Source organism: Podarcis raffonei, chromosome 10 (genome assembly GCF_027172205.1).
Source record: "Podarcis raffonei isolate rPodRaf1 chromosome 10, rPodRaf1.pri, whole genome shotgun sequence".
Taxonomy (NCBI): domain Eukaryota; kingdom Metazoa; phylum Chordata; class Lepidosauria; order Squamata; family Lacertidae; genus Podarcis; species Podarcis raffonei.
The window spans coordinates 65,813,648-65,841,477 of NC_070611.1; the positions used below are offsets into that span (position 1 = coordinate 65,813,648).

The 27,830-nt window shown below is 42.6% G+C and overlaps 1 protein-coding gene across 25 annotated transcripts in view; it reads right to left on the reverse strand.

Annotated features, from left to right (window-relative positions):
• CELF2 (CUGBP Elav-like family member 2) overlaps positions 1-27,830 on the reverse strand; it is a 547,441-nt gene that overhangs the window by 49,065 nt on the left and 470,546 nt on the right. For 11 of the 25 annotated variants that reach the window (XM_053405505.1, XM_053405501.1, XM_053405499.1 and 8 more), the window contains 5 exons: positions 18,432-18,461; positions 12,232-12,311; positions 6,358-6,516; positions 2,012-2,095; positions 1,832-1,895 (listed from right to left, as the gene is read on the reverse strand). In XM_053405505.1, the coding sequence (XP_053261480.1) occupies positions 1,832-1,895; positions 2,012-2,095; positions 6,358-6,516; positions 12,232-12,311; positions 18,432-18,461 (417 nt within the window). The remainder of the gene's footprint in view (positions 1-1,831; positions 1,896-2,011; positions 2,096-6,357; positions 6,517-12,231; positions 12,312-18,431; positions 18,462-27,830) is intronic. The other 14 variants (XM_053405510.1, XM_053405517.1, XM_053405515.1 and 11 more) reach the window with 3 other exon arrangements.

Below are 27,830 nucleotides of genomic sequence, written 5' to 3' on the forward strand. Positions count from 1 at the left end.
CCAAACGATTATGTGCTTTAAAATAGAAAACAAAACTATACCCTGCTTTGTAATGTTGCAGGGTACTTCTTTCTGAAATCCAAAAGGTCTTTAGTTAGTTTCCAGTGGCTGTAAAGGGGCACATGTTATCAAAAGGTAGGTTCTGTCATTTCAGATGCCCTTAAGAATGTCACGACGTTCTTATACCTGTTTATTATCATCGAAGTTGCCCGAGACTATCATGAACTTGTTTGCACAGAACTCGCAAACACTTCTCACCGGAGATTAGAAAGGAATTCTCTCTGTTGGAATATGCACCAAGAGCTACAAAACAGGAGCAAGGATGAGCAGGTCTCCCGGCCACTAACAAACTGTTAGCATGGGTGAGCGGCCAAGAAAAGGAGAACAGGGGCTATTTTGCACACTTCCTTCTTTTAGACAGACTCATAAATGTACACTTTAAAGATACTTAAAGGCTTATACCAACACTTCCTGCTCTCCAAATCCAGAGATTCCCTATATGCCATTGATGTTTCTCCCCTGCTTGGATTTTCAGAGCATAGGGAAAGTGTGGGACAAGCAATGGTTGGAGGACAATGCTGCATGGATGAAGTGGAATGTGAGAGCCCGACCACAGCAAAGCACTTTTTAACATTGCTTGCTAAGATACAACTCTGGAAATAAAAGGCAACTGACTGCAGAACATAAACTGGAGGAGACATTTCAAACTGATTCAGCACAAGATGATAGGCATCTCTTGCACACCCTGAAGCATCAAGCCATATGCTTAAATTTAAGGTGCTTCCAGACAGAGGCTTAATATTGGAAGTGGGTCACAGAGAAGTAACTGACAATAGGTGTTGGTTTTTGTTTTAACTTCGCAGGTTTGATTGTGGAAAGCAGGAGTGCCCAAACTTTTTTCAGAGAGGACCAGATTTGATGAAGGGAACATGCGTGAGGGCCGACCAAAGCTGTTGAGCTTTTTTTTTTTTTTTAAAAAAACAATTTAATCCCAAAGTTCTTGAGGATTTTACACCAGGACATGGTTGTGAATGGGAGGCCTGGAGGCCCATTCGCAACATGAATCATAGAATCATAGAATCATAGAATCATAGAGTTGGAAGAGACCACAAGGGCCATCGAGTCCAACCCCCTGCCAAGCAGGAAACACCATCAGAGCACTCCTGGCATATGGTTGTCAAGCCTCTGCTTAAAGACCTCCAAAGAAGGAGACTCCAACACACTCCTTGGCAGCAAATTTCACTGTCGAACAGCTCTTACTGTCAGGAAGTTCTTCCTAATGTAACGCAACCTGCATGAAAGTAACGCAACCCGCAGTGGCACGTCTGTGCACGCACGGGTTGTGATTTGCCTCTTCTGCGCATGCGCATGATGTCATTTTGCGCTTCTGCGCATGCGCAAGCGGCAAAACCCAGAAGTAACCCTTTCCGGTACTTCCGGGTTGCTGCGGGACGTAACCTGAAAGAACGTACCATGAAGCAGACGTAACATGAGGTATGACTATATAGTGCCACGTGGGCCAGATTAAATCAACTGGCAGGCCAGATTAGGCCCCCGAAATGGACTTTGGAGATGCCTGGTGGAAAGAGTAAATTTGGGTGAAATGTTGGTGGTGGGGGTAGCATTTTGATGCTACTGGTACCCTCGAACACTGCAAAAACCTTTGCATGCGTGAGCAGCACCCCTGCAACAACAAACGTCCAAGTGGAAGATCTCTTAAGTGCCTGGATATTCTTAAGACCCCGTGAGGACAGAGCTCAAATGACAAAGAAGCAACACGAAAGGAGGAGGGGAAAAAAAGAAATGGATTAACAAGAAAGCTGCAACTCACCAGCCATTTGTTGAATGCCGCTGAAGGCACCCAAGTTACTGGAGGAGGTTGCTTGCTGCAGAAGCTGCAAATTAACAACAACAACAACAACATTAATGAGGTTAATAACGCAACAAGTTAAAGATTAAAACAAAATTATCTGAATCAAATTAAATTTGGGATACTTATAGTTTCCTTTACATTTATACAGTCTCTTGCTTCTGCCTGGTGTTGAAATGAAGGTCCCCAGAGTCGATGCTGTAAATCCATATTAATGTCTAATCTCTATTAAGAAACACACAGACACTGGGGAAACTCAATAACATTGCTGCTTTAAAACAATTAATCAATTTACTCTTTTTAACAGCCAGGTGTTAAATCTATTTCAGCCCGACGTAGCGTGACTAATCATTGCCCTCTGCAGTCTAGGAGTTACCATAACTCATCTCCGTCAATCACAGTCTATTTTTCCACCTCCCCACTTAAAACAGAGGCTTATCGCTTGGGCATCTTTTGTGGTGTATGTTCAGGTGAGAGTGTACAACTTTGCTTCATCCAGCATGCCTGAGGGGAAATGCTAAGTCAAAGGGCCTGAGGACCCCGTTCTGAATAGTGTTTTGGGCACCTCTTAAAATAAGGAGCCCCTCTTTCTCCCAGAACTGCATTTCCTCAGGCAAACCAAAGAAGCCACGCAGAGCGCTATGCGCACAGATGCATGCTTACTACCTGACAACTGCAACATCAGGTGGTGACCTGCATGTGTGAACGGCCCACTAGAGACATGACACCACAAACAGAACATTTACGGCGATGCAAATGCATTGTTTTTTCAATGGATACAATTCACGTATACAAGTCGTTCAGTGTACAGACATCAAGTGTACAGATATTCAGGCATGTGCAGACCAGGCTCTAGTGACAGATATGCACAGATCCAGACATTCTTACCCTGCGATTCCCCACTGCATGTTATGGTCTGCTTGGCTGTGTTTACTTATTATTAAATTTAAATCCCACCCTTCCTGCCCAGGGTATTCTACTCATCATGTTCAGCACAACCTGCCCCAAAAGGGATACAGGTACTGCGCGTGTTATACAAAAAAGTCATACAAATGAGGCGAGGCAACATCTTTCACAGGGCCATTGAATCATAGAATTGTAGAACTGGAAGGGACACCATGGGTCATCTAGTCTAACTCCCCGCAATGCGTTCCATAGTTTGTAACGTTAAGCTGTATACAAGCTCCATTCATGCCTTCTGCATGCACACAGCATTTCCCTGTTGACTGTGGAGCTGGGACAAGCTTTAAGCCCCCTACATTGCACCTGCGTTTAGAATTAATTGCACCTTGCACATGGATGTTTGCAGAGAAATGCCTATGATTAAGCCAGCACCTATGTGGGTGTAGAGGCTCTGCATGACTGAGACGGCTGCACAATCATGGAGAGCTGGTTCGTGTGAGCAGATGCACGAGTAGAGGGCTTCCTCTGCAGAAAATCAAGTGCAGCCTGCAATTATTGCAGAAAGTAGCTGTGATATTATGGGGGCTGGAAGTGCAACCTTGCTCTGCTGTCACCATGGAAATGCAGCACATCTGAGTAATGTGTGAATTGGGCCGCTGCCTTTCAAGGTAAGCAAAATTCTTCATCAGGAAGCCGCCTCCTCGGACAATGAAAAGACGATCCCCTACAAAGATATCGCGACCCATTTTTGCACCCTTTTCTACTGGAGCGGCAACTGTCTGTATCAACACAATAAAGGAACATCTGCTATGATCTGAACCTGGGGGAAAGGAGGATTTTAGAAGCATTCAGCACAAGACCAAACCATTCTGAGAGGGGCTGCGGGCTTAACTTCACACAGAGCTATGTGCATTCGCTGCTTGCATTTCCTTTAAAAAACCAAAACAAATTCAAGTTTCTAGTCCTTACTACTGTGAGAATAGGTTTAACATGGTTTGGATCCATCCACTCAGTTAGTTGAACTCAGCTCCTATCAAAACCTGTGGGACCAACTTATCTCACCGATTTCACTTTGAACTAAGGCCAACTCACATGGCCTGGATCCAATGCATTATTTGGATAATGCAAAACTTAGAAGCTAGGGGGATGGAGGAAGGGTGGCTGAGTGGTTAGGAGTGGGAGGTCCAATACAGGCTTTTTGTGCCTCCCAACACCTGAGAATAAGTTGTGCAAAATGAGGAACGAATGCAAATCTGAATATTGTATTCAGCTCCTCTTGACATAGAATATAGTTTACTGTACTTGTGGTTTTATATAAGTGCATATTACCCTGACTCTATAACATCCTGGTTGATCCTGCCCTGTCTTGTTGTATTCTGAGGACTCTTTCCCAACACTCCAAACCATGGCTTGGATGATGGGAAGAAAACGTTGTATCTGAACCGACTCACAGAGAGAGAAAAATGTGCACAAAGGAATCACTTAATCAGTTCATATCCAATTATTTAATATAAAGTTTATATGTTAAATGAATGCATATGCAGTACTGTAATGCATACTGCTCAACTGTCCTGATTTAAGCTGGACATCCTGGACACTTCTGATTGGAACTCAGAATGTCCCATTTTTTGATCCGGTATTCTGGTGTGGGTCAGCTGGGGAGGGCCTGGGTGCTTGAGAGAGCCAGTGTGGTGTAGTGGTTAAGAGCGGTGGACTCATAATCTGGTGAACCGGGTTCGTGTCTCCGCTCCTCCACATGCAGCTGCTGGGTGACCTTGGGCTAGTCAGACTTCTTTGAAATCTCTCAGCCCCACTCACCTCACAGAGTGTTTGTTGTAGGGGAAGAAGGGAAAGGAGAATGTTAGCTGCTTTGAGTCTCCTTAGGGTAGTGATAAAGCGGGATATCAAATCCAAACTCTCCTACTCTTCTTCTTCTTGACCTCTCCCATGCCTTCTCATTCTTCCCTACAAATTCCTTCTCTCCTCAGCTGTTTTTCACTTAGCTAGGCCTACTTTTGGTTTGGAGTCTGGATCATAGCGGTCAACTTTTCCCCTTTTTAAAGGGAAATTCCCTTATTCCGAATAGGATTCCTCGCAAGAATCCAGCTATGGTCTGGATGGTGAAGAACAATCTGGGAAGGATCAGCTCCTCTTGCAAGTAGCAGCATAATCCAGAAGACCATAGGAAGCTTCCCTAAACCTGACTGGGCCCATCTCGTCTACAGTGACTACCAGCAGATTTCCAAGATTTCAGATGGGACATTTCCTGAACCTGGGATGTTCTCTGTGTACAGTTCCAAAATGTGAACATTTCGCCTTTTTGCACATTAATTTTTTTTAAACTCTGATTTTAAAGTTTGTCATGCATGCATGTTTTGAACCATGTGTACAAGTGCAAGACTTTTAGGATGGCTAAATCCCCACTGCTAAAATAAGGAGTCTGCAGGCCACTGAAGGGCAAATTTCCTTCCTCAAACGCATCACGGTGAACACTCTTATCCAAATGCATCCATCATTTCATATCTCTGCATTACAGAAAGTGAGCAATCTCCCTCCAATCATTTTTCAAATAAATTTCTCTTTTTCATTTTCCTTACAAGGTGCAAATAAAGTTTTGATCATCAACTTGCTCACCTTCTGCCATGCAAAGGAGACCTTGTGGAGTAATTTACAGTGACATCTGATACATGTCTACTGAAAAGTAAGCTTCATTGAATTTAGTGAGACTTGTTTCTCAGTAAATATACAGAGAAATTGCAATATTAGGCCGCAAGGTCTTAGGCATGAACCCCACAGAACTCAACAGGACTTACTTCTGAGTAGACATTACGTAGGATTGTGCTGTTAGCTTACAGAGCATTTTTGCAAATAGCCATTTTCAGAGGGCACATTTCAAAATGAAATGAAGGGTAACATGAAATGTATGTATGAAATGTACAGGATTTCAAATAGAAGAGGTCTGGATTCCAAAAACTAGCCAGAATTGCACATATAATTAAGAATGTCAGGGATCTTTCAATTTCTCTGAAAGGTTCATATTCAACTTTCAGGAATATAGTTTTTGGTTGCTGTGTGTGTGTGTGTGTGTGTGTGTGTGTGTGTGTATGACAGGACTGAAGGAGAGACATATGCAGAACTGAGTGTTTCAGACAAAACAAAACAAAGCAAAGCAAAACAAACAAACAAACCAACAAACCACAGCAGCACAAACCACAGTGAACCACACCATATTTGCCATTGAAATAGTACCAGTATCAAATAGATCAGCTCTCTGACACTCACACTCATATCTGCACACCTGAACATACCGCACCTTGAAAAACTGAGCATTCACTCAGAATTTCACTTAAGCATCAGCATTTGAAATTCAGATTGTGAAATGTAACCATGTAAATTTGAGAAAATGCATGTGGATCATTTCCCCAAATTTCTCCTCAGCCCTCGCTGCCGTCCTTAACACAGTGCTGTCAATTTACATGACAGCTTAATGAAACAGATATTCCCTGCTATGCTTAAAACATATTCTGCTAAGTATCACAAGTTTGCTTTGAAAGTGCTCATAATCAAATTTAATGATTACTTACAGCCAGGTACTGTGGCGTAAGTCCTCCAAGACCTGTAAGATTCCCCCAGGTGGCAGTGTTGAGCTGTTGCATTTGTTGCGCCAGCTGCTGTTGTAAACGTCTCTGCTCCTTGTCCTTTTGGGTATCAGCAAACTTCACGACTATTGGTGAAGAACAGCCCTGCGATTGGACAGATTGGTGGGAAAAAATTCATTCTAGCATACATTTACATGAGTCTGTTTTCTTTCCTTTCTTTTTCTGTTTCCCCGCCCACAGAACCATCTTGAGATGACCTGTATTAATTTAATTGATTAAATGACTCATGTAAAGGTGTGCAAAAGTTCGGGATTTCTATGCAATCCAGAAGCAAAAGAGGGAATTATTCGGAGCTCTTGATACACCCTGCATTCAATACGGCACTCTTTTAATACCTTTTTAGAGATAGCATTAATATGTTGTTTAAAGTGAGCATTAGTTGAATTAAAATAGTTTAATTAATTTAAACTCTGTTTTGAGGAAAAGCTAGTTCTGTTATGTATCGTTGGTTCTGAAGAAGGGAGGGAGGGAGGGAAAGAAGGAAGAACGAGAAAGTTGTAGATTTCTTGTTATACTTGAACTTGTTTGGGAGGGGAAATCTGATTAAAGCAAACTATAGCTAGAGGAAACTATGGTTCATGTTCCTGGCTTGCTCACTCACTTTAAGAGGTGGGGATCCTGCAGCCCTTGAGATATAAAAAATAATAAAATTTCTTCCAGTAGCACCTTAGAGACCAACTAAGTTTGTTATTGGTATGAGCTTTCATGTGCATGTAGAAACCAGTAGGAGAACACTTCAATCTCTCAGGACATTCTATACAAGATCTCAAAGTACAGTGGTACCTCGGGTTATATACGCTTCAGGTTACAGACTCCGCTAACCCAGAAATAGTACCTTGGGTTAAGAACTTTGCTTCAGGATGAGAACAGAAATCGTGCAGCGGCGGCAGCAGGAGGCCCCATTAGCTAAAGTGGTACCTCAGGTTAAGAACAGTTTCAGGTTAAGAATGGACCTCCAGAACGAATTAAGTTCTTAACCCGAGGTACCACTGTAGCTGTCTTATTACAAAAGAATTTCAGAAATAGACTGAAAAGAGAAGTTGCTGAATTGCAACTTATTACCAAACTTAAAACCATGGAGAGACCTGGTCTGAATAGAGACATTGGATTCTTATCTCATTATACATGATAAAACCATCATGTATAATGTTTTTAGCCATCTCACCCCTTGCTTTTTCCTGTAAGACCAATTGCAGTCGTTAACAGTCAACAGGTTTACCACACCTATCAGCCAATCACCAATTCCCACCACCCTTCTGAGTAATACCCCTCCCCATCCTCTCACTATATATAAGGGTCTGGTGACTTCTGTTTCAGTGTATCTGAAGAAGTGTGCATGCACACGAAAGCTCATACCAATAACAAACTTCATTGGTCTCTAAGGTGCTACTGGAAGGAATTTATTTTTTGTTTCGACTATGGCAGACCAACATGGCTACCTACCTGTAACTAGAACCCTTGAGATATTGTTAGACTCCAACTCCAGCCAGTCCCAGCCAGCATATCCAGTGGTCAGGAATGCTGACCGTTGTAGTCTAGCAAAATCGGGAGGTGGGGGAATAAACTCCACTCTGTGGTTTAGACTAACTGGAGAACCCAAGTTCAGATCTATTAGGGAACTCTGGTTGGTTTAAAACCAGAAGTAGATGGCCCCTAGCCCATCCTCTACTGCACCCCACAGGAGTATAAAATAGGGAAGAGTGTGCAAGTCAAGGCACAAGCAGGTTTGTTCATGTAAAGCCAAACCACAGTTTAGTGTTACGTTCAAAGTGCCCCAAAGGTTATACAGGCTGAAATCATCTTTTTCCTTGGGCACTGTGCGGTCTCTTTTGGAAGTCTAAGGTTGCAGTCTTAAGCAGTCGTAATGTCAAGTAAACTTTTTAAGGGTTAAGCAACAGACCATGCAAGAGAAGTTCTGTTCTTTCTTTCCTTTCACCCCCAAAATTAATAAACAAAGCGTGCTTTTCTCCGAAGAGCTCCATAGTAGAACGATGATCAATTTTACAATCAAAAATTATGAGATGAAACTGTGGCGATAATTTGCCTTGTGCAGAAGCAACTCAGTGATATGCTGGCGTTCTAATTATTATGTGTAGAAATCGATGGTTTGGGGTGGATGGGTGCAATCACAACAGTGCAGGAACATCTATTTTAATGGCAATGGATTGCACCCTGGAACAATAGCAGTATTTCTCACAGGATCACATCTGCTTAAATGACTGTAGGAAAATGTGTTTTTTTTTCCTGTTTTGGAGGTGGGGTAGGGGACGAGTAAAAATTAGGTGCACAGAGGTGATCAAACAATGGTCTGTAAAGATTACAGAGAAGTCATCAAGGCATCATCATTGCTTCCTCCAAGTAGTTTAAAGTTTAATGAAAAAAATATCTTCTTGCCTTCACTATAAATTGAAGCTTTCCCCCCTCTTCCCCCCAGTTTAAATGATAGAATAGGTAACATGGCAAATTTGGATTCTGTTTCATGTCAGATTTTGTAGGAGATACAAGCAGCTTACTGCATACTCCCAGTACACAGATGAATGAATAGGACTCTTAAAATCTCTTTCAAATGAAGCAGAAATAAATTTCAAGGACAGGAATATGAGATAGCAGTTCAAGTCTACAGTCTTTCAGCTCTGAGCTCCACATGACAGCCAATATTGTATTTATGAATGCTAACTGGCAGTAAATTGTATAAAACAATATTGCAGCATTTTGTGAATCTATAATCCGACCCCGCTCCCCACCAGTCTGCTTCATATTTCATCAGGGAAGAATTTCAAGAGCACAAACATCACAAAGATTGAAATCATACATAGCATAGTGGCTTCGTATCGGAAAATAATTGTTATTGCCCTAATTTGTTCCATGATAAAAAAAATAAAATTAGTTGCCTTTGATTAATGAAATAATTGAGCATAACTTCACATATATATCTGTCTACCACACATATATATGCATAGGGGATTAAATAACAATCTAAGAAGCCATTAACTTTTGGGGAAACTTGTTCCTATGAACATTTTCAGTCTCATCATTTTGGATTTTGTGTTTGCACTGAAAAATATGTTGTGGAGTGTACTGAAGAAGTGAAAATAATGAAATCAGGGACAGAAAATAACGTCACTATTTCAGTTGAAACCTGCATAATATATAATCTTCCATTTGAAAAGAATTCTCTTTGCATTAAACATGAAATCAAAGTGCCAGCGGCATTATACTTTCTGGTTGAGTGTCCAGATTTAATATTAGCTATTGAAAGTCAACTCTTTTACCATAATAGTGTTGACATTAATAACCAAGGAAGGGATAACATAATAGTATATTGACCTAAACCAATATATTCTCTCCTCCCGCCATCCTATTCACTATCTTAAGATGAGCAGGTATTTCCCCATTTTATAATTTTACAGTTTTTGTCTGTCTCCATCCCATTAATTCTTTCTCTCTGTCAAATCCAGCCTTTGTGCTTCTCCTTTCAGCAGTACATGGAAAACCATTTCTGAGCTTTCTTTCAGAAGACATTGGTATACTCTCAGGAGTTCCGCCCATGTCGGAAGATAGTGAGAAAGCAAAAGGAGAATTGACAACACATTGGAACATTACTTTAAGAATCTATCTTCAGACATAGATGAAATTCATTAGAACACACCAGGTCTTTGAAAGGCCACGTTAAAAATGGCACCCCATCCCATTCACATTATGTTTTGGCCAAGTTCCCCCCTTGGTTGTAAAATGGCCTGCTCACCCTCTAACACTTTGAAACCAAAATATGGGGTGCCACTTTCCCAGACAACATCTTCCCATTTTTTTAGGGCGAGAGCATGGTGTTTCGTGCCACGGTCTCCCCCCAATGCTTTTGGGGGGCACAACACCCAAAAATGTGCATTTTGAGGTGCCACACAAGATTACAGCCCTGAGAAAAGCATATTATTATTTTTTTGGGGGGGTGTATGTGTGGAATCACACTGTGAAATCGTGAAAAATCACAGCAACCAAAATGACAACTATTCTCTCGCAATAAAAAACGGGATGTCCCTTTTTCCCTCAGACGCTTGTGGGGTATGAACCTTGCACTCTCCAGATGTTCTGGATGATAGCTCCTACCAGGCCCAGTCACAGCTGCTGGCTAGGGCTGAAGGGAGTTGTAATCCAAAGTGTCTAGAGGGAGCCAGGATGGCAAAGTTGCTCTAAGAATTAGGGGTTGTATGCAGACTTTGAAGGTGGATGGGATGCTGAAGGGAAGGGGAGAAGTTGGGTCAGTTCCACTGTGCTTTGTGGAAGTCTGTTGTGCTATGATTCTGGGTGGTTACAGGTAACTTAAAAGCCACTTTGGCACATAAGCGGTATATAAATTAATATCAATAAACAAACTTCCATACCTCTGAGGTTCTAATACATTCCTATTTCAAATCTTCTCCAACCAGGTTGGGTTCAGGAGCCTCATTAAATTAGGCCAATATAGCCCTCCCCTTTTCTCGAGAGGCAATACATAATAAAATGTGAATTGCTAACATTACAAGATTTAGGACATGCAAAAAGAGGAAGGGTGTCTCATTGAACCCAAAGAGGTTTCTATTTTTTAAAGTTCCTGTTTTTTGTTTTTGTTTATATTAACATTTCTATTTAAATGCCATTTAATAGTGAAGACAACTGGGTTCCTTTCTGTGGCAGGAGTCACATCTAAAGATGTAGACTCTCAATGCCTTAAAAATGGATAGCACTGGAAAGAAAAACACATTGATTATAAAATATCAAAATAATCTCAACTAAAGTCAGGAGAGATCGGAAAGACAATAGCTTTGCAATGCCAATATCAATATTTCTGGAGAATACAGAAGACAGTGACATTTCCATGCACTTTTATATTTTTCTTTGCTCATTATACAAAGCAGTTCAATGACACAGACACACTGTTGGGATTCATTTTAGTACCCAGCATGCTTTGGGAAAGTAGAGCATTGCAAAAGGGGGAAAAATATTATTCAAGGAAACTGAACAATCCTCATTTGAAAAGAAAAGAGAATACAAAAAAAAAGCAAGAAACAAGTGCACATTACACCAAAATGCTTTTTTAGAGGAGATAATCAATACACAGATACAGTATACATAATACAATATAACATGCATTCTCAAATGATTAAATTAGAAGATCCAGAATAAGACATAGTTGACTGGTGAGGCTCTTTTGTGCAAAATTCTGAAAGACCATGACATAAATCACAGACTGGGGTTGGGGGGGGGGGACACACCTTTATTTAGGCAAGTAAACACTTTCAGTGCAAGCCAAAGATGGAGTAGATATTTGCTCTCTCTCGAGAGAGAGACTAGTAATTTGTTGTTTTCTGACATAATTTGAATTTTCATTGGGTAGCTACAGTATACTTGTATGCAGGGGAAGGGGAGCCCAAACCCTGCCTTTTTCCATGTCGCTTGGCCAGTACAAATTTTTGACTGGAGAGTGGCTTGTTTAAAATAATATATACATATAAAGGAAAATCCAGTGTGTTAAATGTATACGTAGCTTGCCAGATGGGCAAAGTGGTATTTCAACGAACTATATTATTATCTGTTGAATGCCACCATATTGTGAAATGGCAGCAGAGAGATCATCCTACATTCTCAGACAATTAAGGGAAGTAAATGTCAGAGAGAAGGGGAAACAAAAGAGCGGAGGGAGTCGGCAGAAGTTTAAGTCTGTGATTGTCATGCGTCTGATCTTCTCCGGGAGAGCATGGCTTTACATTCTCAATCATTTGCACAAAGAAAAACAAAGAAAGGGCAGATGATACAGTACTGTACCTCCATGGTCTGAGACTGGTGCATGGCTTTGATTGCATTCTGTGCCATTGCCCTTGTCGAAAACGTGACAAACGCACAGCCTGTGGGAACAAGGGGACAGGGAGCAGGAAAGACAAAAAAACAACAAGACAGAAGGGTTGGACGCTTGTTAAACCAACACAGTCTACGAGAACGGCCACAAGACGACACTGTTCTCTGTAGTACATAAAATTAAAAAAATAAAATAACCAAACCAAAAAAAGAAAAGAAAAACCACTTCTCTAATTTATTTGGCTCAGCAGAATGCTGGCTCACTGATCTGACCATAGATTGGTAGGGTGGGGAGAGGAGGGAGGAAAGGAAAGAGAAAGAGAGAGGAAGGAAGGGGGGGGACTGACTTTGGGTGAGAAAAACGACAGCAATGCATTGGGGTTGTTTTCCCTTCACCCTTCTAAGCAGCAGGGCTTGAAAACCAATGATGGTCTTTCAGATGTATCTCCTATTCCTTGTCGGTCGTTTATTTAAGATGTCCGGGAACTTAGAGGTTATTTGTTTAAAGCCACGGTGAAAAGACTGCTTGCTTCATGGACAAACACATGGTTTAGTAACCGAATTAAGCATTGACCAACGACATAGCAAAAACTACAGTGTAGATGTGGTGGGTTTATAGCTTAAAATACTAGTGGGGAGGGCGTCTCTGGTCTGCGGCTGCTGCTTTTGCACTATGAAAGTTTCAGGTTGACAACACTTTCTAAGATTATGCAGGGGGTGTGGGACTGAGGAAGAGGCATAAGTTACATTACTTTAAATAATCCCCAAACTCTTGTCAGTCAACTCTGCAAGTGTAAGCGTGTTTGTGTGTATGAGATTTTTACTCACCCCAAAATAAAACACTGGTAGTAAATGCTTAAACCAAAAACAACACATGACCTTAAAAGCTAATTGGTCTTATCCAGGCCATCGCGTTTGTTCAAGTGTGCACATGTGTACGCAAAGATGGGAGCAGGTTGAAACACATAAATAAATGCAAAGAGTTTTGCTGTTTCCGCATCGTGAATAGAAAATGACAGCCATAATTCCAGGGGAAAAATAGAAGGCTGCCAGCCTAGGCGAACGGATAAAATGATTCTCCATGGCACTTTATCAATCTGACTAGCTGCATGGTGGCAAGCATAATCAAACAAACGGACTGCACTGAATGTACCTAATTTGGCACATATTTCTGAAAGAGCCTTTCATTTACAGTGTTTTGCTTCGATGCCACTCGTCTTGCCACTCTTTCCCTAACTCTTGGCTCATGCTTCCTTGGCCTCCACTTTCCATGCCGCCATTTTATTTTATTTTTGTATATGGTATTATGACACCACTGACGACATCATGGCACTGCATCGGATGAGATGATTTCGCAAACGTGTAGAAACAAAATCATGTGGGTCGCGAAAGACAACTGTGTTAAATGACAGTACAGTGGTACCTCGGGTTACAAACACCTCGGGTTACAGACTCCGTTAACCCAGAAGTAGTACCTCAGGTTAAGAACTTTACCTCAGGATGAGAACAGAAATCTTGTGCTGGTGGCACGGCAGGAGTTGGAGGCCCCATTAGCTAAAGTGGTACCTCAGGTTAAGAATGGTTTCGGGTTAAGAATGGACGAATTAAGTACGTAACCAGAGGTACCACTGTACAGGTCAGGGTTGGGGAACCTTTAGCTTCTCCCCCCCCGGTTACATTCTGTCTGGGTTCATATGCTGGTAGTAGGCAGGAGGGCCAGAGCCCAAATTGGGTCTCTCTTTTTCTGCTGCGCCCATCTCTCTCTTTCTCTGTGGCATCCCTTTCTATCATTCCTTCTCTCCTTCCTCCTTCTGCTAGGACAGGAGCAGATCACTCTTTCCAGTGGCTTGAACTGGTCACTTGCCAAGAAGGCTTCAGAACTGGGCCCGGGGCCCTTGCTGTTGTGCCAAGGCCAAAGGTAGGCGAAATGAAGCTGAGGACAGGGAGGACAAAAAAGGAGGAAAATGGTATTGAGAAGCAGAAGCCAGGGAAATGAAAGGACGCTGAACAGCGTTAAAACAGTGGGGGGCATATACAAATGGGCTGAAAGCGTGAAGGGCTCTACATTTGTACTAGGCATGGGCAACTCTGTGTACTTTGGTTTCTCTCTGTTTTTCATTTTTCCCAGTCTTCAGTTTAGTTTTCCACATTTCCACATCAGTTTGCTGGTTTTTAACAAACCCCACATGTAAATTTGCCAGCGTTTCAGCGCCAACTCCTCCCAATATACACATCTTTTGTGCACAGTTTTGCCCGATGCACACATTCTTGCAGGCGATTTTCTTCAATGTATAATGCATTTTACACCCTTGTGCAAATTAATTGAAACAAATCATGTTTTCTATCTGTACTCAAAACAAACATGAAAAGTCAGTTGATCATTATGGTGTCGGAAGCCTGCAGCCAATAGAAGGAATGTTGCACTCGCCGCAATATATTGAGGTTCTACAAAGGAGTGTTATTCCAGAGCTGGAAAAGAGGTATCCTGACAGTACTGGGATATTGCAGCAGGACCTAGCCCCCTGTCGAGCGTCGAAAGTGGTGAAGAAATTCATGACAGAGCAGCAAATACAGGTACTTGATTGGCCAGGGAACTCCCCGGACGTAGATCCCATTGAGAACTTGTGGGCTATATGCAAAAGTCACCTCTGTGCTGCAGACTGTACGACTACGGAGAAGCTCATTCAGGCACTGATTCAAGTATGGTACAGGGATCCAAAAATCAACAGTGACTGTTCAAAACTAGTAGACTCCATGCCAAACTGTGTTCAAGTGCTTCTTAAAAATAGTGGCGGTCATAGCCATTACTAATGTACGTATATGTGAATTTTGTACATGTATATGTGAGTTTTGTACAATAAACTACATTGTTTGTTTCAATTAATTTGCACAAGGGTGTATATGCTTCCCCACCCCCACTAACATATGGATTTTTAAAATGCACATATCTCTGTACACATAATTTGGTTGGAGACCCACATCACAAAATGCGGAAAGGTGTAAGCTTTGCAGGATAGCTGTATTTCAGTTTGCATATCACTTTGGATAGGGTTAGGGTTCCTCCACGCAAAGAGGTATCCTGATTGGCCCAGCATTCTCCCTTGCGTAGAGGCATTGATTCATGCACAGGGCCACTGTACCGCTGCTGTGAAGCCAGCAGGGAGCTTGGCTGGGGAGGGCTAGCCAGTGCAAAGCCTTGATCACTAAACACGTCTTTTCAAGGTGTGAGTGGATTCATGAGAACCCCATTAATGTGGATATTTGTCAATGCATTTATTTTCCAGTAATTCGTGTGGATGCATTCAATGTGCTACCTTTGAAGGAAATACTGCAATTCTAGAACCCTAGATAAATGTTAATGATCTACCTATTCTACATCTCTTGGCTGGCTAGATGATTTGACTTCAGACATCCTGATGGTATAATGTCATTTTCAGGGACAAGATCACATAGATGTTATGTAGAGACTGAGGTTTGTTTGGATCTGTTGCTGTGTTAATGCTAGAAATGTTTTGGGAGGTCTTATAAGGACCAACTTCGGAATATAAAGGTAAAGTAAAGGGACCTCTGACCATTAGGTCCAGTCATGGCTGACTCTGGGGTTGTGGCGCTCATCTCGCTTTATTGGCCGAGGGAGCCGGTGTACAGCTTCCGGGTCATGTGGCCAGCATGACTAAGCCGCTTCTGGCGAACCAGAGCAGCGCACGGAAACGCCGTTTACCTTCCCGCCGGAGCGGTACCTATTTATCTACCTGCACTTTGATGTGCTTTCGAACTACTAGGTTGGCAGGAGCAAGGACCAAGCAACGGGAGCTCACCCTGTGGTGGGGATTCGAACTGCCGACCTTCTGTTCAGCAAGTCCTAGGCTCTGTAGTTTAACCCACAGCGCCACCTGCGTCCCATTTCGGAATATAGTGTAGCTTTATTCCTAACTCCTAACAAAGGACATTTTCACATGTTCAGTGGCCAGCTTTCATGCGACAACTGATAACCAACCTATGACTGACATTGCAAACATCTAGACTCCCACTGTTGGGCAGTTGTCTTGGGTGTGCACTGTCAATGGCTACCTAACAACTGCTTGCTGCAAATTTCACTTGTTCAGATTGCAGAAGAGATCAGTGCACCAAACACTTGAAAGAGGCACTGGGTGAATTAACTGCCCAACCCCACCCCAAACAGAGATAACTGTCTTCAGAAGCAAAGAGGATTGGTGCAACTTTGATGCCTTGGAATAAGGTATTTTAAAGTGAACGTTGCGTTCCATGCTTGAAAACGTGTGCCATGAAAGAGCATCGTGCTCATGACCTAGATGGAGGAAAAGACAACAGCAGAATGGCAGGCCTTGGTGGGACAGAATTTGTCCTGTTTGTACCAAATTTGGTAAATTGTCGAGATTGATTTTAATGCTGCTCAGTTGGTTTTCACTTTTCACTTAGCCTTGTATTTAAGCAATAATCTGGTAGACACAGGATAGAAGAAATTGCATGCAGGCGAGTGTATAGGATTTTATGGAGGCAAGTGAGCGAGGGGGTGAAAGAGATTTAGCATTCTGCCACTTCCTCTGTTCCCAGCACAGAAAAGCAGTGGATTGCTGCAAGAGGGCAGAAATCTCCATCCGACTTCTGCCAGCAGCCTAGTAAAAGATTTTGCAGGCCAGTAAATGTCTGCAAACTTATTTACACGTCTGCCTTAGTTCTAACGAATAAAAATGTCATTTGAAATTTGCATTTGTTCTTACATTCGCCAAAGGCGCCTCCCACAAAAAGCGGATGCGAAATAGTGCAGATTCAAGATGATTTCACAGCAATACTGAGACATACTAAAAGCTTAGCTATCATAGCTTAGCCTCATTTTGCTGGTGTTCTCTAATGACTTTAAAAGTACATTGATTTTTTAAGCTATTTTTTTTTAGCCTGGCATTGTTTGGAAACTTGGGTTTTTGTTTTGTTTTGGGGGAAAAATAACAGCATGTTCCACTCAATTTCATCCAAACATCATCATCATTATTATTACTACCGCTACAACTTAAAAAGGTTTCCAAATGAAGCAAATCTAAATACACAGACAAAGGCTGAAGCACATTTTCATTATAGACCTGAGGCATGAAAGTTACAGCAAACCAAGACTATTTTTTAAAGTTTCAATATTCTTGCCCCCGTAGTCAATCAGCAAAACGAAGAATATATTTTACAGTCAAACAGACTGTTTTATGGAAGGCAATATGTGAATCTAAAACATGGCTGGTTTTAGTTTTGTTTCTGTTTGCATCTACCTGGAAAGAATATCAAGTCAGGAAGACATTAACATTTTAATTGAACAACATAATGGTTTGGTGCAAATTCAGTTCTGCCACCTTGCAAACCATAGCTTGCATATCAGAGCCAGTGTCAGGTATGTGCCCTTCCTCTTTGGTCCACTGGAGTGCCTTGACATTTTACATGAGTTGGCAGTGTATAAACACTACTATCAATCAATCAATCAATCAATCAATCAATCAATCAATAACCAACCAACCAACCAACCAACCATGGCCAAGCTTAACCACGTGTCTTTTTGACCAGGGTTTGCAAAACTATTTCAAACCATGGTTTCCAATTCTGGTCAAAAGAGGGGCTCCCATACCATGGCACTAAGCAGTGGTTAAGGTAAAACAAGGAAATGGAAGGGAGGAGTGGATTTTTTTCCTGGAAAGTGGGAGAGGTGTATGCATTGCTGAGATTGGCTCTCCATTTGTAAACTATGGTTTGCAGTATTGTGCCCACACTGGATCACAGAGGAGGCAATGTTTGCTTGAACTCAAAGCTACTATGACATTGTCCGATTAAATTCTATCAATGCATTTTAATATCATACACAGCATTTTATGGCAAACATTAAAGTCCTCAGCACCAGGGAGGACAATATTCATGTAGGAATAAATGGCATAGCTTAGTACTATCATCAAATTTGAATATTAAAATTATGTACTAAGAGATTATGTATTTTTCTGATACAGCCGATCGGCTGGTGATATTTTAACCGTTTAGACACATGACAGGTTTCTGCAGGTATAATCCAGGAAACATTTTGGGGGGACAATTAAAAATATTCAAACAAATTAACAACTTTCTATACATAATTCTAGACAAATAGGTGTAGTAGTAAAATGGTAAATGGTCTACAGTACCTCGGCTAGACTCCATATTGAGGCTGTGCACTAAAATTAAAGAGGTCCAAATTTACCATCAGTCTCAAAATCATCTATCTTTAAAACAGTACTCATTTAAGCAGATAAATAAGGGTTACCCATCTTCATTCTCTCAGCTGCAGCAAAGTCGTTACACAAGGTAAAGGCTTTGATGCAGCAACTCCCAAGTTATCCAAGCAAATTTTCCACTATTTCCCCATCTTCCCAGGCTTTCCCCTTCCCAGTTCTTGAGGGTTGCTCCTGCTCTCTGCTCTTTGGCACTTATGAAGCAGCTAGGCACTGCAGTCTCTTACGTGGGCTTGGCCCCTCTGGTCGTTCCTCTACAGAAACAAGTACAATTCTGTATGGTTTCATTAGAGCAATGGTTCTGAGCAACAGCCTTTGTACCATTGACGGTAGGGTGCAATCACCCACCAAAGGCCGCTCAAGAAAAACGAACTCTGACCACATTTCTGCTCATCTCATCCGCAGCCCCATGCCCCGGTTTCCCAACAGGCAGGAGGAGTAAATAATATCTCTATCCCAAGTCTTATCAAGAGCGTGGGGATTAGTATTCCCTTTATTCAAGGAAGGAAGTGATGGGTACATGGAGGAAGACAACAGCAGCATGTGGATGTATAGGGGGCAGAGGGGGCGCATGTGTGGAGACAATTACATGATTTACTGGAAAGGAAACAACATTGGAGAGCAGCAAATTGACTGGTTACAACTTCTGACAAAAAGCCACTATCCACATACTGATCAGGGAACATCTGAGAGCTGGGATACATGTTCCAGCATCCATGTGGAAGACACTTGAAATGCGGTCCATGTAAATGTTGCCTCACTCTGTGGCTGTAACAAGTGCTGTGGCTCACAGTGCAGGCATAGCTGTCAACCGTCCCTTATTTGGCGGGAAACTCCCTTATCCCAGCGCCGTTTCCCGCTGCTGTCCCTTATTGATGATGTCCCTTAAATTTCCTGGGTTTCAAAGGAAGCAGCTTCTCTCCCTCCCTCCCTGCCGGCCAGGGAGGAGGGAGGCTCCAACTGTGTTGCTTGGCTGCGTTGCTCACCCAATAAGGAGTCTAAGAACGACTGGGGGGGGTGGAGCTTGCATGCCTTGTGCCGATCAAATTGGCCACGTTGCCTGGGGACTCGCCTTTGCTCAGCACTTCCCAGCAGAGAGGTGACAGTGGTTTTCCTTGCTGCACCCCCTTTGCCGGTTGGGCTTCATTTGGCTGCTGGGCTGGCTGGGCTTTCTGCCTTTGGCTTGGGAGCTGGTTGACTAAAATCCCTTATTTTGGCTGCTGGTCCCTTATTTTCAAATATGTAAGTTGACAGCTATGAGTGCAGGTTGCCACCATCATGTTGAGAATGATCATGGTAACAATGGACATTGCTGGTGGCCAGTGCATGCAGAGGTGACCTATCATGAGCTCTTCCACACGGTATTCTGCAACATGCAAGCCAGACTGAAGGTAGGTATGCCTAGCTCCAGGAACCAGCGTGGGGCACATCTTCCTGACAGGGGGCAGCTGTAGCCTGAGATCTGCTCTGGCAGCTCCTGCCCATGTTATAATTTTCCTATGAATGAGAACCAACATGTGGGACACAACTTTAAAGGAGGAAAGAAAGAATTAAGGAGGAAGTAATTTGTTGAGGAAATAGTTACTCCAGCTGATTTTTTCTTTTGCCTAGGAATTTCGCTCCATGGCAAAATTACACGCAATACTGGGGCACATGCAATACTTAAGATGACAGCACTAGCCTGCGATCCCTCTGAGCTCTTCATAACATCTGGTGGAACATATCTCAGGTTCAAACCTCAGCATCTTCAGGTAGGGCTAGGAAAGATTCCTGCCTAAAACCTCAGAAAGCCCCTGCCAGTCAGAGTAGGGAATACTGAGCCAGCTGGGCCAGTGTCCTGACTAGGTATAAGTAAATTCCGCATGTTCTTCCTATGTTTAGTCTTACCTGTGCTGTTACCCCAGCCCCTGCCTTCTGCCAGTGGCAGCCAATGATATGGTACAGGGGTGGAGCCATGACACAGGTACATCTAACTGAATCTTACTGCTTTTGGCAGTAACAACATGTCTTGTATGGCTTGTAATTCTGCCCTCCCCACTGGCTTTCTTAGTATATGCCGAGCTGGCCTACAGAAGGCCAGAAAAGCTTTAGCAACGTGCAAAACGATAGCGAATCATAAGGTACAGTTTATGCATCAATCACATTTTCTACTCAGTAACAACTGAGGATGACTAGAGACTGTTACTATTTTGCAGGCCGGATTCAATGGCACATCGGCAAGTTCCAGATACACAATTAAAATGGAGTTTGGTGCTCGCGAGGTAACCATGCTGCTGACATCAAATTGTTGTTAATATGTTCCTCCCCACCTTCAAAAATGAAAGGATTCCCCCAAATTCACACAGTGTGTGTGTGTGTGTGTGTGTGTGTGTGTGTGTGTGTGTTATTTGGTTCAATCTTAGATTACTCCCAGTTTTTAAGAATATGCAAATACAGTGAAAATATATTTTGCAAACTTCCCTACTGAACTTCTGTTGACGCATGTAATTTATGTGCTTTCCTTTATTTTATTTTATTTTATTATGTAGTAAAAAATCAATCACTCAATCCTCTATTTTTGCTTTCTTCTAACATGGTAAGAAGACCCGAGTTAGATGAGACTTTAAAAAATGCATCTTAAGGATGATGGCAAATGCCAAGGGTAGAGTGCTTTTTAAAACCTTGAGCCTGCAAACTAGGGTAGGGCATAAATCTAAATCTAAATAATAATAATAATAATAATAATAATAATAATAATAATAATAATAATACTGCGTAAATAGCCATAACGCCAAGCGGTCACTGAAGATAAAGAGGGCAGCCTGGCAGCTTTCCGCCTATTAATAACATTTACCGTCATGCACATTAAGATATGGCTAATCAAATCTCATGCTTCAACATGCAAACTGCAAGAATTAACAAATATCTTCCTACTCACACACATTAGGCACCAGAATGTCTACATCACCTCATGCTTTCTTCCAAAGCATCAAGTTTCGTCAGTGTTGTGTTGCACAAAATAGACCAGTTTCCCCCAATCTGATGTCCTCCAGATGTTTGGACTACAAGTCCCATCAGCATTTTCATGGCAAGGGATAATGGGAGTTATAGCCCAAAACATCTGGTGGGCACCAGGTTGGGGAAAGCTTGAATTCTGTGCCCTTTCATTGAGCAAAGCATCCAGTTTTCAGAATGAAAACAAAAATACCTGGGAAGAAAATATAGAGATATGGGGGCAAGAAAGTAGGAAGAGCCCACTAGATCAGGCCAGTGGTCCATTCATTCCAGTATCCTGTTCTCACAGTGGCCAACCAGATACCTCCACATTGGGGCAGGGAAACATTTTCAGTCTGAGGGACGCAATCCCTCACAGGGAGTTGTTAGAGTGGGGTGTAGCCTGAGATAGAGTCGTGAGGGCTGGTCAGAGAAACCTGCATTTTGGCCCTCAGTTTCCTCACCCCTAAAGGTAAAGGGACCCCTGACAATTAGGTCCAGTCGTGGCCGACTCTGGGGTTGCGGCGCTCATCTCGCTTTATTGGCCGAGGGAGCCGGCGTACAGCTTCCGGTTCATGCGGCCAGCATGACTAAGCTGCTTCTGGCAAACCAGAGCAGTGCATGGAAACGCCGTTTACCTTCCTGCCGGAGTGGTACCTATTTATCTACTTGCACTTTTGACGTGCTTTCGAACTGCTAGGTTGGCAGGAGCAGGGACCGAGCAACGGGAGCTCACCCCGTTGCGGGGATTCGAACCCCCAACCTTCTGATTGGCAAGCCCTAGGCTCTGTGGTTTAACCCACAGCGCCACCCGCGTCCCTTTCCCCACCCCTACTCTTCGCCAACTGCTGATAGCAGTTCTTTGGAAGTCCCTCTCAAAATGCACCAGGTACCTACAATCTTTCCTCGTGAGTCACAGACCTTTTTATTCACTCAAGCTTTCCCCCTGGAGCATCATTACTCTTAATTTGTCCGCAACCAGCACTGTGATCATGTTGCAACTTGTCTTGTTCTGCTATTATTTTCATATTGCGCACCTTTCCCCTCTTTTATGCCTCATGAATATTGCATTTATTTATTTACTTAGCTTTCTTAAGCATTATAACCTGACACAAGTCCTCCGAACAGGGCAGGCCCAAGATGCAAATACATACCTAAAGATGCTAAAAACATGTGACATATATATCTTTCTATCAGGGGTCTCTTTTAGTAGCCGGGATTATTGATCCAGATTAATCAACTCTACTTTTGGAATGTCACAGATTGCTAGTAAATCCTAAAGTGAGTGAACTTTCACTATTTTTCTGTGAGACTGCCTGCCAGCTGTCCAGAATAGATCAGTGTTTGACTGGAGAAAGGTTTTCTCAAAGCAATTTCCTCCTTGCAGACGGGATCAGAAAGAAGCACAAGAACTTGTCACTGCGCAGATTTAGAGACGCATCTATTACACTTGTCATCTCAATTGAAATGGTATCTTAACTCAGATTTGCCATTATTCATCAGTACTGCAAGCAAATTTCAGTAGCTGCAAACTGATAAGGCTCCTCCACACTATTTCATCCTCGCTTTCCATACACTGTTCCCTGGGCGCTTGCTGAGAAATATTCATTTGGCAAAATAATGGTTAGGGGTGCAAAAAGTGGCCTGTTTCTTGTCTGTATCACTTCTGCATGTTTCACCCCAAATATCTATTCGCTCCTCTCTCCTTTTTTGCATTAATCTGCACATTTTAAAATGTACAAAATGCACATTTAAATACTATATTTAAACACATTTTATCTCAACATACACATTTTAAATGTAGTTCTCTAGATTTTTTTCAGCTGAGATCTCTGTCAGAACATTCAGAAAGTTTGAAAGTCGGCAGATAACTAAATTCTGATCAAGACATAATTACAGGAGGCTGTAGATTGTTTCAGTTTATACTGGGATTGGCAATGACTGAATTTCTGAAGCATTCCTAATAATTTTGTGTGTGGGGGGAATTACTTTTGCTTCACAACATGCTTCCTTTGGTCTCTTAGAAAGCTGTAGTGGGTTTCATGTGATCCTTTCCACAAGTTCAAGCATGTTTATAAAAACATTTTTTTAAAAAAAAAAACACCACCCCACAATGTATTTTGGTTGTTCAGAAGGTCACCAACCTTCACTGATCAAATCTGTGTAGTATTTATGGAAGCCTCACCAATCACTTGACCCACCAAATAAGCTGCTTTGGTCTTTAGAGTCTCCCCTCATTGGTTCACCAAAATCTGAAGGAGGACCACGGTGTCCCCCAAAAAAAACTTTCCCCAAGTTCATGATGCTTGGAATACACACAAATGTGTTATAACGTTATGCTACACCGTAGTTTAGTATGACAAAAACAAGCTGCAGCGAGCCTGGGGCTTATCTGCTCCTCACTGCCATCTCTAACTTCTTCACAACTGTGAGCAACAGTCTGAAAGCTTTTGATTCCAACTACGACACAGTGCTTCATCCAAATCTAAAACTACGGTTAATGCTAACTAAGGTGTGTTAAAACAAGTAAGCTTCATAACCTGCATTTTGCAATCAAGTCGCTTCAAACAAACTGTAGTTAAGATTAAGCAGAGTTCATCAGGTTCAGAGAACAAGCTGTGGTTAACCTTAACCGGAAGCAAAAGCTTCCAGATTCCTCCTGGTGGCGATGTCTGAGGTGAAGGGGGAATCTATGTTTGCTGTGGCTTGTTCTCATAATGCTAAACTACAGTTTAGTGTAACGTCTGAACTGAGCCACAGAATTCTGTTACCTCTTTATTCAGAATAATCCTACTAAGCTCAATGGAGTCTGAAGCATCTCACTAGCTTCTGAAGGGAGTGGGGGGGAAGGGCGATTTATGGCTTGAACAGTTAGCATTTAAAATAATTAGTCTGAATTGTAGCAACAACCAACTCTGGAGCCAGTTTATTTTAATTTCAATAGAGTGGGTTCCCATCAGCGAAGTAGGCTGCCACACTTCCAAATTTCTGGACAGTCTTCAAAAGCAATGCTAGATCCCTGTACCTTTTATATAAAAGGTAAAGGTAAAGGTACCCCTGCCCGTACGGGCCAGTCTTGACAGACTCTAGGGTTGTGCGCTCATCTCACTCTATAGGCTGGGAGCCAGCGCTGTCCGCAGACACTTCCGGGTCACGTGGCCAGCGTGACAAAGCTGCCCCGGCGAACCAGCACCAGAGCAGCACACGGAACGCCGTTTACCTACCCGCTAGTAAGCGGTCCCTATTTATCTACTTGCACCCGGGGGTGCTTTCGAACTGCTAGGTTGGCAGGCACTGGGACCGAGTGACGGGAGCGCACCCCGCCACGGGGATTCGAACCGCCGACCATGCGATCGGCAAGTCCTAGGAGCTGAGGTTTTACCCACAGCGCCACCCGCATCCCAATATAAAAGTTACCAAAGCATAAATCACACAGGCCAAGTTTTCATTGCCTAGCAATGATCACAGCTGGTGGACCAGTGTAAACGCTTTGCCATGACTACAATATGAGATTCTAAGATCTCTGCAAGATCAGAAAATACCTTAAATCTTGCACCTCCAAGAGATGTGCAACTCCCATCCCATCTTGCACAGAACTGTAACTTTCCAGATCAGTTGAGTCCCCATAATAAATATCTCCCTCTTGTTGGGTTTGAGCTTCAGTTTATTCGCCTTCATCCAGACTATCACCATTTCTAGGCACCTGTACAGATCTTTTTATTACTCCTGTGGTTCCTCTGAAATGGGGAAAACAGAGCTGAGCTCAACCCACATACTCTACCCTAAATCTCTGGCAGACCTTTCCATATGGCTTCATACAGACATTAAAAAACATGGCTGAACCTTGCCAAAACTCACAGGACAAGCCCCATCAGGCAAAACAGTAATTTCCCCAGGAGCCCTAATTGATTCTGCCTGAGAGGTAGGTTCAAAATAAACAAGCACATAACAATGGATGAGTTAATTTACTCTCCACCCTTCAAAGAAAGCATTTTTGGATCAAATTAATAAACAAAAATAGCTGGCCATCCACCCTCATCATGTCCCATCCCAAGTAATATTAACAGCAGCAACAGCAACACTAAGCATCTTAGCTAGTTGCCTAAACCTGCATTGGAAGGGTGCCCTTCTTCCGGAGGAAATTTTAAAATGTTTGGGAGCACGATGACATGGCTGGGCTCCATGCTCCAATCAGCCTAACAAGATGCACAGATGGAGTTTAGCACAAAGGCTCCCCCAGCAATCTCAAAACATGAAAAGCGTGCGACTTGCACAGCCTTCGGTTCCATCCCCGAAGTGTGTGCTGCATGTCTCTCCCAATTTGTGCACCTCTTTGTTACACACACCAGTTTTCAACAGATGCAACATTGTGCTTGCTACTAGTTGTGCTGTCTTTGCTCCTAAGCCACAAAAGTCTGTACGGCTTCTAGGCTTTCATACATAACCCAGTATGCTCCCTCTATCTATCTGTGTGTTCAATCAAGAATTTGATCTGGGCTGTGCAGAGAGGAGGACCCAGAGTAATAACCCTCATCTGGCCAATGCACTGCACTGCTACACTTCATCAGTTTGTGGCTCATTGTGCAATTGCAATCTAGGGACGAATCAACACACACAGCCAAATCCCATCATTTGCTGATGGCTCACAGTGGTCAGGGACTCTTTCATGACTGAAACAACATGAGCTTAACCTCTGCCAGACAAGTGTATAAACCCAGGGTGCTGTTTGCCTTGCGAAATAACTCGTGCAGGATTGAAAACACTTGACTCTCTATTGGCTACAATTAATATTGAACTAATTGCCCAGATACCTGCACTCATCCATTTCCAGCTTGCATAGTTAATCCAATTAGTCCTATTAACATGAAAAAATTAAATGCTTAATTTGCTTTCCTGCGGTCGGTAGCTGGGGCTATAATACGGCTTGAGCTGTAACTCTATATATAAAAAAGGTTTTTCTACCAAATTTATTTTGGCTGCACGTGTATTTTTTTCCTGGTCACAGGAAAAGATCATTCAACCTCTCTTAATCTCAGCTGTTTCCTCTGAAGAGCAGAGAGTAGCTCGATATATAGTTCCCAATCTTCTAAGGCTGGGAGCATATCTGAAAATCTTAGAATCTCTTATGGTCATCACAAATAATGTTCAGAAGCCTCATCCCTCAAAGGACTGGCAAAACACCTAGAACTTTGAAGAAGGCTGCGTTGGGACATAACTACGACCCATAATTTGAGTATAACATCTGTATTTCATGCCACACAGAAGGACCAGACAAGTTGAAGGGTGCAAGTCCGTAGTGCTTCCTCATTCATTGTCCTTCTTTTGCTCCTGAATTTTGGGACATTGAGGACAAACAAAAGGAAGTATTTCTTTACACAGCATGTAGTTAAATTATGGAATTTGCTCCTGCCAATACATAGTTGTGGCCACCAACCTGGATAGCTTTACACGGAGATTAAACAAAGTCATGGAGACTATCAATGGCTGGGGATCCATGAGGGATCTTCTTACATTCTTACATTCTCTACCTTCCACTCATTCCTTGCCCCCAGCCAAGAGGCACACCAGCCCAGTTCTTTAGGTATTCCTGATGGCTCTGCTATATCTCATATCTATATCTTGCAAAATCCCAAACTCACCCCAAACACAGAAACCTCTTGATTAAATTATTACTGAAGACTTCGAACATCAACATTTTCCTTTATCAAGTCCAGAGGATATTTCTGGGAGACTGTACAAATAATGGCAGTTATCATTCCAGCCTGCCACTGGAGATCTTACTGCCCTGTCTGCCTGGAGGTCAAATTCCTTCCCTGGGAAGTTGTGTCCCTATTATGATTTCTCCTGAGCTTGTTAACTGCTCATTTCTGCCAACTGTTCAAATGTAACTTGAGCATTAACTAACCTGCCTGTTTTATTTCGGGTTAAGGCCTTGGCATACTGTCTGGCCCATAAGGACCATCCCTGCTGCTATGAGTCACAAGTTCATAGTCCCAGTTTGTGCCTTGCCCTTGCCATCCCTGCAACTGGGTTTCTTATTATTTTCTCTGCTGTCCCATTCGTCTCTTTCTTTGTTTGAAAATGTGCCTTGAACTCAGACCAGGTTTTCTAGAGTTACTTTGTTCCAGGGATGATGTTCCAGCACCCTGTGGACAGTTATACAAATACATGGGAAGCTGGCTTACTCTGACTCAGAAAATACTGGTCCATCTTGCTCAGTATTGAGTGAACCAACTTGCCAGTTGTACCTTATTCCTATGGACAGGACAGTGTCCTCTACCAGGAATGGACACTGGCCTTTCAAATTTTAGCAGCGTCCTGTTCAAGGCCAAAATTCAG